This window comes from Lithohypha guttulata (assembly GCF_036872675.1).
Source record: "Lithohypha guttulata strain CCFEE 5908 chromosome Unknown scaffold_18, whole genome shotgun sequence".
In the NCBI taxonomy this organism is placed as follows: domain Eukaryota; kingdom Fungi; phylum Ascomycota; class Eurotiomycetes; order Chaetothyriales; family Trichomeriaceae; genus Lithohypha; species Lithohypha guttulata.
In genome coordinates this window covers 2,450-14,315 of record NW_027042767.1, presented here as the reverse complement: position 1 = coordinate 14,315, position 11,866 = coordinate 2,450, and the positions used below count along the sequence as shown (strand labels likewise).

The 11,866-nt window shown below is 48.7% G+C and overlaps 3 protein-coding genes across 3 annotated transcripts; 2 read left to right on the top strand and 1 right to left on the bottom strand.

Moving 5' to 3' along the window:
* Positions 1 to 392: 392 nt before the first annotated feature.
* On the top strand, positions 393 to 3,818 carry LTR64_008794 (uncharacterized protein; the record flags this gene model as incomplete). The annotated part of the gene is made up of 4 exons (XM_064903099.1): positions 393 to 683; positions 757 to 885; positions 930 to 1,155; positions 1,207 to 3,818. The coding sequence occupies 4 exons, from the start codon at positions 393 to 395 to the stop codon at positions 3,816 to 3,818; spliced, it is 3,258 nt and encodes a 1,085-aa protein (XP_064750489.1).
* A 2,628-nt stretch (positions 3,819 to 6,446) lies between these two features.
* Positions 6,447 to 7,217, bottom strand: LTR64_008793 (uncharacterized protein; the record flags this gene model as incomplete). The annotated part of the gene is made up of 2 exons (XM_064903098.1): positions 6,447 to 6,682; positions 6,728 to 7,217. 2 exons carry the CDS (start codon positions 7,215 to 7,217, stop codon positions 6,447 to 6,449), a joined length of 726 nt encoding a protein of 241 aa, XP_064750488.1.
* A 678-nt stretch (positions 7,218 to 7,895) lies between these two features.
* On the top strand, positions 7,896 to 10,519 carry LTR64_008792 (uncharacterized protein; the record flags this gene model as incomplete). The annotated part of the gene is made up of 7 exons (XM_064903097.1): positions 7,896 to 8,179; positions 8,241 to 8,511; positions 8,563 to 9,361; positions 9,418 to 9,601; positions 9,788 to 9,860; positions 9,909 to 10,325; positions 10,376 to 10,519. The coding sequence occupies 7 exons, from the start codon at positions 7,896 to 7,898 to the stop codon at positions 10,517 to 10,519; spliced, it is 2,172 nt and encodes a 723-aa protein (XP_064750487.1).
* Positions 10,520 to 11,866: the final 1,347 nt, after the last annotated feature.

The window sequence follows — 11,866 nt, the reverse complement described above, 5'->3', positions numbered from 1 at the left end:
TCTTCAAAAGACCAAAAATTCCCTATGGTGATGGCAGATTCGCCCATCAAAAGTGCAAACCTTCGAATCGGAATTTCAACTCGCCTGGATCGTTTCCGTCGCAGGTTCCAGCGTCATTCAAATAACAACAATGCGCAATCGCTACGAGAGACCGACACAATTTCAAGCAGTGTGTGAGTGTAATACCTCAATCGGTGAACCTTGTTGATTAAGCCAGCAATGGCGGCTCACCTGTGCCATCCACTCAGGTGGACGCCGGAATCGTGCGGTCACTGGCCAATATGAATGATCCAGCCTATACCCAAACAAATCAGAACACGATCTCTGTAGATCAGCCCATACGAATTGCTGTCGATTCGGCTTTTCGTCGTGGTGACATCCAGACAGCGACTATGCCTCCGGATCTTTGGAGCGCAGCTTATCGTGAAGCTGTTGAGAGTCTCGGGGAGGATATAGACGTTGCGATTCTCAAAGGCAGTAACGCCGCCCAGCTATTCAAACAGCTCGAGGAAGTCGACAAGGATGTAATTCAGGAGTCGGCCTTTCTCCGTGGGGTGGCATTTTTGCGGTCCATCCAAGTACCGCTCGAAAGATTCAAGCTAGCGCTGGATCTAGCATCCCCAGTGAGCAATCTTGAACCAGCTGCAGCTACTGTCTTTGGTGTGGTCAAAAGTGTGACAGCGGTAAGCCTGTCCAAATGAGTTCTTTGTCTTAGAGACGACCACTGCATTATGCTACTAACTTTCCTGGACACAGATTGCTATAACATTCGCGAGCGCGGACTTGGAGTTTGCTAAGCAGATTGGCGAAATGCTAGAACAACTTTCATATATCGACGACTGCGACACGCTTGGTCAAAGAGCGAATAGGCAAGACATTCACAAAGTATGCCTCCGTCGACTTTTTCATTCAAGTCTAATCATTGGTAGGCACTCGTCTCCGTGTATCAGAAGGTCTTAGAGTTCTACCAAGCCGCACACGAGATTCTCACGAGAAGGGGAGCAAAACTGGTGATGACAATGGTTCTAGAGACGGATCGTCTACCAAATGTTGTTCACGACTTCTTGAGACATGCCGATACTCTTCGGAAACTTATTGAAAAAGCGACATGGGAGGTCACTGAGGACATCAAGGGTATGCTCTATGACCAAGAAAGTAAGTTCTTATACAGTCATTCATGGTGGCTGCGTACTTATGCGATAAAAGTCGACAGGTGGCTTGGCTGTAGCAAGGTGAGTCTGCAAACCCAGTACCATGCAGACTTGCAAGAGCTTCGGACCGATGAGGCATGTACATTTCTACTCATGCACCCTGACTTCAGAAAATGGTATGGTGCCTGCGACTCCGAGTGGCTCGTGATTTTTGGTGAGATGGGTAGTGGGAAAACGAACGCAATGGCATTCATTGTTGATGAGCTAAGTCAAAGAAACGAACACCAATTACCCCAACCGAAGATATGCTATCACTACTGCCGGAACGATGAAACTGGACAGGTGGGTTATATATTCGCTGCACTAATACTAGCACTGCTTGAACAGCTCCCTGGCCTGAAAAAGACGTTCCATGCATGGTACAAAGAGAAGCAGGCTTCAGGCGTTCCAGACCCAGTAAAAAATACGAGAGAACTAGGAAGATTTTTTAAGAACGTAACAGAGACTCTGGATCGACCACTTTTTATCGTTGTCGATGGCTTAGATGAGTGTGACAGGGCGTCGCGAGAGACCCTTCTCAAGTCATTGAGAACATTGTCACAGAAAACCCCGAGGCTCAAGATTTTACTCTCATCTCGTCCTGAAAGAGGGATTCTAGAGCATCTGGCTGACATACCTAGAATTAATATGAGTTCGGACGAGCAGAGAGACGCCACTATTGTCCGACATTCAGTGGATAGTCAGTTATCCTATCTATCAGAAGATGTTAGGGCACTCGTCGTGAAAAGGCTGTCCAGCTCGGCACAGGGAAGCGCGATATGGACAAAGATGATGGTCGAACTCATTGGGATTCGTCGAATCGAAGCGTTTGAACCCATGCGACGTTTTCTGAAGGAGATGCCTTTGCCTGACCAGCTTTCTGAGCTCTACATCTCCATGGTTGCGCGATATTGTTCAGATGATTCCGAGAACAAGAAGCTTGTCGCAATAGCTCTGAAAGTCCTCACTGCTGCGTGCAGACCCCTTAGCATCCAAGAACTTGCCTGGGCTGTGGCGTTAGCTGCGGGTCGACATGAGGTCAGTACTATCGCTGATCTTGCCCAGCTGGTAGATCATCAGAGAGTAATGAGTCTGATCCATCCATTTATTGCTCGTACCGATCTCAATGATCTGAGAAAGCGTCAAATCCGCCTTGTTCACCAGTCAGTGAAGGAATTTGTCATACGGGATTGGCCTCTTCTGGAGAAATCGGCGACACCAACAGCGCTTACTTCTATGAACGCAGATCATCAAATCGAAATGTTAGAATCTTTCCTTCTGGACATTTGTATTGACTATTTGCTATTAGATGAGGTTGGTAGCTTCCAGCTATTTTCGGATGCGCAAATTGCAATTGACGAGCTGCCTCAAGAAGCCGACCTGTTCGAGAACACAGAGTCAGCCGAGTACGATCCATCTTGCACGTGGGAGGCATGGGAAGAAAACATGGTGCGCTACGACCCAGCCGAGCGTGGCTTTGGTCACTTCTTCGTGTATGCGGCAAGTCAATGGCTTCGACATTTGAGCTCTGTACGAAGCGGAAGTCTGCCACAGCTCACGAAGATAGAGAGCCTATGTCAGGCAGGCTCGATTCGACTTCACAACTGGATCAGACAAAACTGTCGTCCAGACTGCGCGATCAAGGCCAGATTTGAATTCGACAGTCATTTGTACGATCCACTCAGTATTGCTTCACTTTACGGTTCAGATGCCATGCTCTGCGATATGCTTGAGAACTCGAACTTCGACAAGGACAACTTTCTGCCCTTACCAGCTATTGCTGCTGCTGACCAAATTCTACAATGGGGTAATCTTTCCAGGCTGAGAACGCTCTTTCTGGAGTACAAGTTCGTCCATCAGCTCCACAACCTTGATTTCTTCCGACTTATCACAAGGCGATGGTCAGAAATTGGCGCACGCCATAATGACTGGAACGTGGCTTTTGATCTTGTTGATATTGTGTCGAGTAGGCTTGTACAGGAAAAATGGGGCAGTGAGCTCTTGTGTATGGCCGCTCGTGCTGGCTGTATGCCTCTAATTCAGCATCTACTGAATGCAGCCCAACATGATTCAGAGCTGAAGGCTGAACTGCTACGTGGCTCTCAGTCGATTGCGGACGCTGTTTTGGGTGACCATGTCCATGTGGTACAGTGCTTGCTAGAGCAGGAAGGCTTCGAAGCACACCTTGGCTACCTGAACAATCGCGGCGAAAACGTCCTTCATCTGGCGTCAAAAAACTGCAACCCCTCAATATTGCGCATCCTGGTTCCACATTTTCGAAAGCGTATGGATCAGACCGATGGTCAGGGACAGACAGCTCTATTGCGAGTCATCAAGAGCAACTCTGGGACACGACACCGATACGAATCAGCGAAGTTACTACTGCTATCGCAGACCAGCGCTGATAGTGTCGATCCCTCTCAGAACGAGCAGCATGGTCCATTGCGGTTAGCTGTGCAGCTAGGCGATATAGATATGTGTCGCCTCTTGATTTATGACGGCAGATTCAATCCAAACTCTGCCTTAACACGTGGCAACGACGGGTTAATGGTGCTGAAGGACAAGCCTCGGATCAATGGCGAAGCCATACTGCGGTTGCTACAAAAGCCAGCTCAATCAATGGAGTGACCGAAAATTGCAAGAATATTTGCAACGGAGCGGAGTCATTCACGAAAGTCGGAACACACCACTTGGCCGTGGCATGCACTAAGTTCAGTCCTAACTACAGGATGCAAATCCCTGTCAGTTCAACGAGATGTATGTTAACGAACCAGAGAGAAGGTTCTTCGTGCAAGATGACTGCTCTTATCTATAGTCTACAATATTGTCGTCTGCTGTACTCGTTTAACAACGACGTTATCTGCACGCCTTACTGTCCTACTAGATTTGCGACCATGGGAGAAATGACCGATAGTCGTTTCGAATCTCTGTTCGTCGAAGACCACTCTGGCTTGCCTCACCTTGTTGGTCACTTCAGTCACCCGTCTGATTTCTGCTCACAGAACCCAAAGGACCTAATATGATCAACAAAAGTAATATGGTTGGCGGAGGATGGACCAGGTCGGGAGTATGTTCGAGACTCGTGACACCAACTTGCGCAGCGGGGCACGACTCTGCCGTTGAGGTCCGTGAGGAAGAGTTGTGCAGCCCCTTGCAGTCCTGTCGTAAAAAAAAGGTGTCGGCCTTCACATCAGGCAGAAGGCTAACGGAGTTGTATGAACTCAGCTATTGCAGCACCGAATGGTTCGATGCTCAACACCCTGTGAGCGAGCAGAATCCAATGACATACAGGCATGGTGAAGCTGAGGAATCTTTGAGCCTCGCATTATGGTTTAGCGAATCACATCCGCATGTGTTAATTTTTCGCTGTAAGATCATGATGCTCAGAATGCATTTTCATGAGCTCCCATTTTAGCTAATGCACATATGCCTATCCATCTAATATGATACTCACTGTAATAGAGCCAGCTTCAACTTAATCCTCTCCGTACTTCTCTTTCTTGCTGTAACGTCCAAAAATCAGTGGCTCAGCTCGTATTCTGATATGCCTTAGGAGGCCGCTGAACCCGCGGGATATCTGAGCTTTCAGCTTCTTCTAGGCAAATAGGACCATCGTGAATAAGCTCTGCTTGATAATTTGGATGTGGCGTGTTACGTCGAGAAGGCAGTAAGTTACTTGCAAGCCAACTTTTTGCTGACATCCATAGAGATACTTTCAAGTCCTCACATAAATATAACAAAGCGTCCTCGATTGATAGTTTTTTGGAAAGTTCTGAATGCTTCCAACCAAACATTCTGCAAGTGAGTTGTGAAGCATCTAAGAACTCATTGGAACTGTATAGTGATGCTTCCGTTGACAATTCTGCTACTATCGGTGACATTGGACGATAGCATCTTCTCGCTGTTGCTATTTTCCCCCAGATGACGTTTATTCTTTTGAGCCCCTCCACAGACGAACAGATGAACAAGTAGCGCTCGTATTCAACGAAGCGCTCGTGGTCGAGAATGTTACTCGGGTTCAACTCGCGGATTTGGACAGTTAGTCCATCACGTCTCGTGTATATTAGATTCCCATCTTCATCGTAGGTCGTCGCAAGCTGTCTATATAAGCTAGAGATCGTGCTGGATTGAAAAGCTTACTTGTGAACTGAAAGCCTTCTCAGTGGTGTCACAAATGACCACCGACGGAAGCCATATCATCGTGCCTACTATCCTGCCAGTTTCTGAAACGGATTGCGAGGAATTGAGGTCGCAAAGGGTCAAATCAAGCCTCACGGCTAATTGTGCTCGATATGAGCTCGTACGAAAAAGGGACATTGCACCAGTATATACCTTGACCGACCCTAATTGTAATTGCTAGCTTGTCTCGCGAAAGCTAAGCACGTACCTATGTTTCCCGTACTGGGTCCTATTCTCGCTCTCTACCGTTCTCAAAAGTGCAACCGACACTTAGGTAGTCTGAGGGTTCGAGGCTTCCTGAATACAAAATGTGTGCACTAGAATGCTTACTAGCAATCTGAAATGACGAAATATCATCTTGTCAAAGGCCATCAACGTCTTTTTCGACGCTAATTATTCAAGTGCTTCACCTAGGTCAGACAGAATGGTTCATGGTCTTAGAGATAAAGAATGACAAAAGGGTTCAGATTTGTCAATCATTTGTGTGAAATTTGACACAACAACCGTAGCTCAAATCGGCTCTGAGGTACACGTGAGGAGGAGAAAAGCATCACATGACTGAACCAGAACTTGTGAGGCAATTTGCCCCGCAGCCTTGCAAAATCAGTCATTGGGCATCAGTAAATACGAGACATCCGACTTCACTAGCAGTGTCCGATATCGTGCCTTGCACTATACACGTATCATAATGATTATAAACTCGAGAACCCTTTACGCTGCTCAATACCGAGAGCTCCACTACCATGACGACGAGGAAAATCAGATTTCAGGACGCATCTGACGATGATCTAATTGAGAGGTGCAGGAAGGAAGTAATACAAGGTGGCTCCGTCGCTCAAAGCTGTACTGATTGTCGCAGACAGGATCCAAAAATCCGGGGACTCCGATCTGGGAAACTACTACAACTCCCAAAATTAAAAGTAGCTTTCCAGAAACCACCATCGCAATCGTGGTAGATGTCAGACATCAAGTTGGCGCCTTGAGCATATTCGACGACGAGACCGGAAAATATCTTGATGGAGTGGGAACTGAAGAGAAGGGCAAGATGGTTCTGATACCCTGGAACAATTGCTGGAACTATGACACAGTCGGAACAATCAGACTGGGGTACATCCTCCAGCGCTCCATTCCAAGCTGAGGTCGTGCTTCAACATACGATCTTGCCAATTCCCGTGGAATAGAGATGGTAACAAAAGGTGTTGCGCTGCTGTTGTACGGATATGTCAACCACATAGGCCCGACAACATATTGCGACTGTAAAATAGTCTGGGTATCTTCCGCACTGAGGCTACACGCGTAGCCGGTCAGCATTTCTACAAAACTGTTTAGCATAGTATGCGATTAGGCTTTTGACATACCTGAGTCTAAGGCCGGACCGACGGAACTCGCTACCGCTGGGTGGCTACCATGAACCTCAGCTCGTGTAGAAGCAGCCTGAGCAGGCATCTCCCGAGTGCTACTTCCAGCGTCATCCTGCTCCTCACAGACCATCACTTTAGCCTTGTTGACAAGATTTTCGAGCGTAGGATTCTCCCATGTCGACCTGTGATTCTTAATGTCGAATGGTAGATCAACCCGGACTCTCTCTCTCATGCCTTTTATGGCTGTACGGCCTAGGGCTACCGAACAAAGCAGCGCCATTTGAAGACCTGCTTCAGCAGATACCTTGCGTAAGAATTGTTCGTAGACATCGCCCGGTTGTGCCTCAATAACGGCAGCAACGAATTCTTTGATACGCTTAGATTCTGACTGCTTCAATTCACCTCGACGCTGGATGGTGATGACAGCATCCGCCAGTCTCGTCGAAGCGTCTTGGACAGTCAATGAACGCAATTGAGACTTCGCCATATCTGCAACAAAAGTGCAGCTACAAAGAAGTAAACGTGGGTTGGATTAATAGCCAAAGCTACTGTATAAGTGTGTAGATTTGATACAAATTTGTGTCAAGTTTGGTTCGCGCTAAGCATGAAGCGTCCAATCATAACAAAGCCTCCAATGCAGATTACGAACAGGAATAATTGCAGTATCACCTCAAGCGCCGGCAGTTCGCTTCCACCAACATAATTGGACATCATTGAGAGGTTCAGATGTCGTCGAAATCTAAAACAGTTTAGCTCTTGTATGAGTAGTCTAATACCAGGGGGTCTGTACATATCGAAAGGCTGAATTGCGATCTCGATAAGCATACCAGTCTTTCCGTGCAATGGTGATTGCATGACAGTGAAGTGCCGTGGGGCCCATGCACTACCTCAATATGTTCGGCTTGGTGGAGTCGCAGGCTTCTGCCAAAACTCACCAGGTACAACAATCTCCAGCAAGAAGACTAGACTATGCACGATGCAGAGAGATCTTGCATCAGCTACGACAGTACTGCAAAGGGATACTGTGACAACGTGTACGCCTGTGCCAGTGGGAAAAGACCTTAACGAAGATGATGGCTCGAGCTATAAAATCGACCAAAGTCATTCAGAGTAGCACGACCGTCCAGCAAACTACGGGACCATAGCATTCTCTGTTCTTATGACCATGCCATTCCAAGCCAACGACAAAGACAAAGCTGGCTCAGCAGCTGCCCCTACTTCTCAGCAAGAGACTTCGTCTGATTCTGAGAGTGAGTCAAGTCAGGATGAGGTCTCGCCAACACATTCAGATTCACAGTTCTCAGCTCAGGATGCAAAATTGGTCAGGCTGCTCCGACGCGCAGTCAAATGTGTCAATGATACGACCGCTGCTGCTGCCCCTGTACCCTCTAAGAAGGCGATGAAACCAGCCCGGGGTTCTCGACTGGAACTCAAGGAGGTGTACGAAGCGTGAGTGCTGCCCATTGATCGTCCATGGCCACCATGCTGTGCTAACCACGTCTGCTGCTAGCTGGGACCCTAAGACCTTTGCCTACAAACTCACCGAGCCTCCTAATCCATCGTCCATCACCGAGCTGAAGACCTACGCCTTTGTCTGTCGTGTCCGCATTTGTAAGTATCTGGTCAACGTGTTCGTAAAGAACGTGTCTGACAACTTTGTAGTGAACAAAGATGAGCAGCGAGTGTACTATGTGGATGTTCACGCTGCTGGACTGCGCGACATGCTCCGCGAGGTCCTCGAGGACGTCCATTGGCTCAGCCTGAAGGATGAGAAGTTGGAGGTACGTATACCAAGAAGATGCGAGTGCCGTCCACTGAACACCCATGACCAGCTCGAGCAGAATCTGCTGTATCACTACCTGCCGACCTTGCAGACCTACCTCGACAAGTGCACCCAGGATAAGACCTGGCCGCAGGTAGATCGCGAAGCCCTTAGATATCTGCTGTCCACCATGAAGACGCGGACAGCTGACACCACAGCACGACTCCAGTCCTTACTCGAGACGGGCAAGATCACCTACGAGCTTCTGTGGGCACTGTTCCCACCCAATACGCTCGTGCTCGCCATGTGCCCGGGCAGTAAGCAAGTACGGTGTCTGCGCTTCCAATTGGCCTACAAGGACAAGACTGCACAAGGCGTGGAACACTTGGTCTTGCAGTGCGAGTACGTCGACTACGATGGGAAGATTCTTGGTTGGGTCATCGAGCACCTGCGTCTGGACCGGTTCCATGGTGCCGCCCTGATTACCTCCCTCCCGATTTACCCTATCGACCACTACCCGGATCGACAGATTAGCCAAGTACTGATCCGCCGTGGCCGACGTTTCATCGAGCTGATGGGCAGTCATCACGGCGTGTATCGTGGCACCGCCTTCTTACAGGTCAAGGACGAGTACAAACGCCTAGCCATTCAGTCCGAGATCATGGTCGACGCCAACGAGTTTAGCAAGGTCTACCCCGGCTATGCTCGCCTCATGAGCCGATGGGTGGAAGCGGAATACATATTTCCTCATGTCACCCAGTCACATCGGGTCATGGATCGCAGTCTCGATTCCACAGCCTTAACGGACGAAGAGCTCATGGTGTGTCCGCCGACGGTACTCGGATGTAGTCTACGGTTGAAGTTTTGGGGTTGGTCAGCCTTGCTTGCTTGAGTACGTAACAAATACTGACCGTTTAACATCCAGGCGAGTTTGTCGTCAACCACATACATCCTGTCCAGTGGCCTTCTGATTCGTTTGAACAAGTTGCCATTCCAGACGACATCAAGACCACTCTGCTGAGCCTGACTCAGGAGTACTTCACTTCACCTCGAGGTGGGCCAGCTGCAGAGATAGGCACAGTCCGTCGTGGTAACCGCATTTTGCTGCAGTAAGTCTTTTTCTCTTTTTGGTTTCCTTCACATTGATGGGTCATTGGTATCCTGTCACTCCACCACTTTGCTAATCAGCGACATTGCGATCTGATATGCTATCCAGCTCTCCTTGCTGTTGTCCTGCTTGGTCTATATGCGACTGCTCTTGTCTCACGGCTGAATGACTGATTGATCATGTCTAGCGGACCTCCAGGAGTGGGAAAGACCCTTACCGCTCAAGCTCTCGCCCTTCATTATCGACGACCCTTGTACTCGGTAAGTGCGACCATCGTCACTCAGACCACGCTATACTGACGCAAGTAGATTTCAAGCGCAGATATAAGCTCGGATGCTCGTGAGCTGGACATGCAATTGCCCCAATTCTTCCAAGCGGCTGTCGCATGGAATGCGGTGCTGTTGATGGATGAAGCGGATATTTTCCTCCAGGCACGGAGTCCGGTCACGCTCGAACGGAACCGACTGGTTGGCATTTTCCTGCAGCAGTTGGAATACTTTCCAGGGATTATGATTCTCACCACGAATCGTATAGATGACATGGACTCGGCCATCTTGGATCGCATACTCTTGAAGATCCTCTACCTCCCACTGACCCCAGATGCGAAGCGTGGTGTGCTCCAGAACTTGCTCAAGACCATTTCTGACATCACGGCAGAGCAAATGGAAAGCTTTGACGAAGTCTTCCTCCGGCGATTTGCGAGAATCAAGGTCAACGGCCGCCAAGTAAGTCTCTGTCGAGCTATTGCTACTTTTATGTGACTGACTTATCACAGATCTCCAACGTGTTCGAAGTGGCTAAAACGATCGCAAAGGCCTCAGATGATGCCTTCGATTGTCGCCACCTGATGAAAGCACTGAAAGTCAACGGGCTAGTCCTTCCAGAGGAGAACTCTGAGGCAGACTTGTATGACTACTGAGTTTAGCCTTGTATAGTAGTGGTAGTAGAAAAGCATACGCTAACAAAAGACATCGAGATCTTGGAAATGTAGTGTTCACCGCATTTGGCAGGGATGAAAAATCGTCAAGGCAAAAGTCCTTTGTTCGTTTCTACATGATATGACGGTAGTGTAGGTCCTCACATCAGTGTGACGGTATCTCTAGAGAGTGAGGAATCTCAATTGTGGAAGGGACACATGTTTGACCCTGAATATTGACCTTCACGTGTGATCATGCTTGATGCAGCAGGTACATTCGAGTTGTGCTGGTGACGACAAAGTCTCGCCTGTGCATGAAGTCGGGACGGTGTCTGGTCAGAAGATAACGCTATTCAGTCGATACTTCCACAGCACACCGGGGATCGTGCTGTGCTGTGCTGTGCTGTGCTGTGCTGTGCTGGCGTGGTTATATTGGCGTTCAACCTGCCACTGAAAGCCGTGTTTGCTTTCACCTTTCATTCCATTCACCTCACAATGACCCGTCAATCTCGTACTGTAAGCGAATGTGCTGGATTAGAAGAAGAGCCGATCAGGAACAACGATGAGCAGCTGTCATTCGCACGCAGGGATATTGTCCACCAGCTCAAACCGCGAACGTCCATGATCACGCTCGCATTGAAACAAGAAGCCCAATCCTCAAAGCCGAATCAGTCTTCGCTCAAACAGGTAGCGATGCCAGACAATGACCAGCCGAACACAACAGACAGAAGTACGTCGATCGCTTCTGTCAATGCGGACACCAATACTGCTGACACCGCGAGTAACCTTGCAAAAAGCAAGAGACTTGGAAGGCTTGAGGCTGCTGTACCCATACTCAAGCGAAGTCGAATGATGACGATGCGGACTGAGCTGCCTGACGAGCTCCGGAAGATCCTGTATAATAGCAGGAAGAAGCATCTGCTCAAGTACGCCGACAAGATTGCAATGCAACTGCCGACAGACCAAGACACACCACCGTCGCACATAAACGACGAGTCCTATCAGAGCAGCTACCACACCAGAGGCTGGTAGTGGTGTTACTGAGGGTGGAAGTGGTGTCGATCTTATTGTTGCCGAGGGACAAATCGTCATTACTCCGATACACTGTTTAGTGCAGCTTGTACAAGCATCAACACACCCATTTACATGCATTATTTCCACATTGCTCAGTCTTCATGCAGTCTCCATTTCAGCTTCACCGTCACGGCAGTCAAGAGCACTGGCTCAATGCCGAACGACTAGAAGGTGGGATCTATCTCTAGATTGTCGTGGGCCAAATTGATGAAGTTCCTCCGCGAGTGCTTTCGACTCGATCCGCTTTATTGGATTACTTTCCAGTAGTCGATGGAG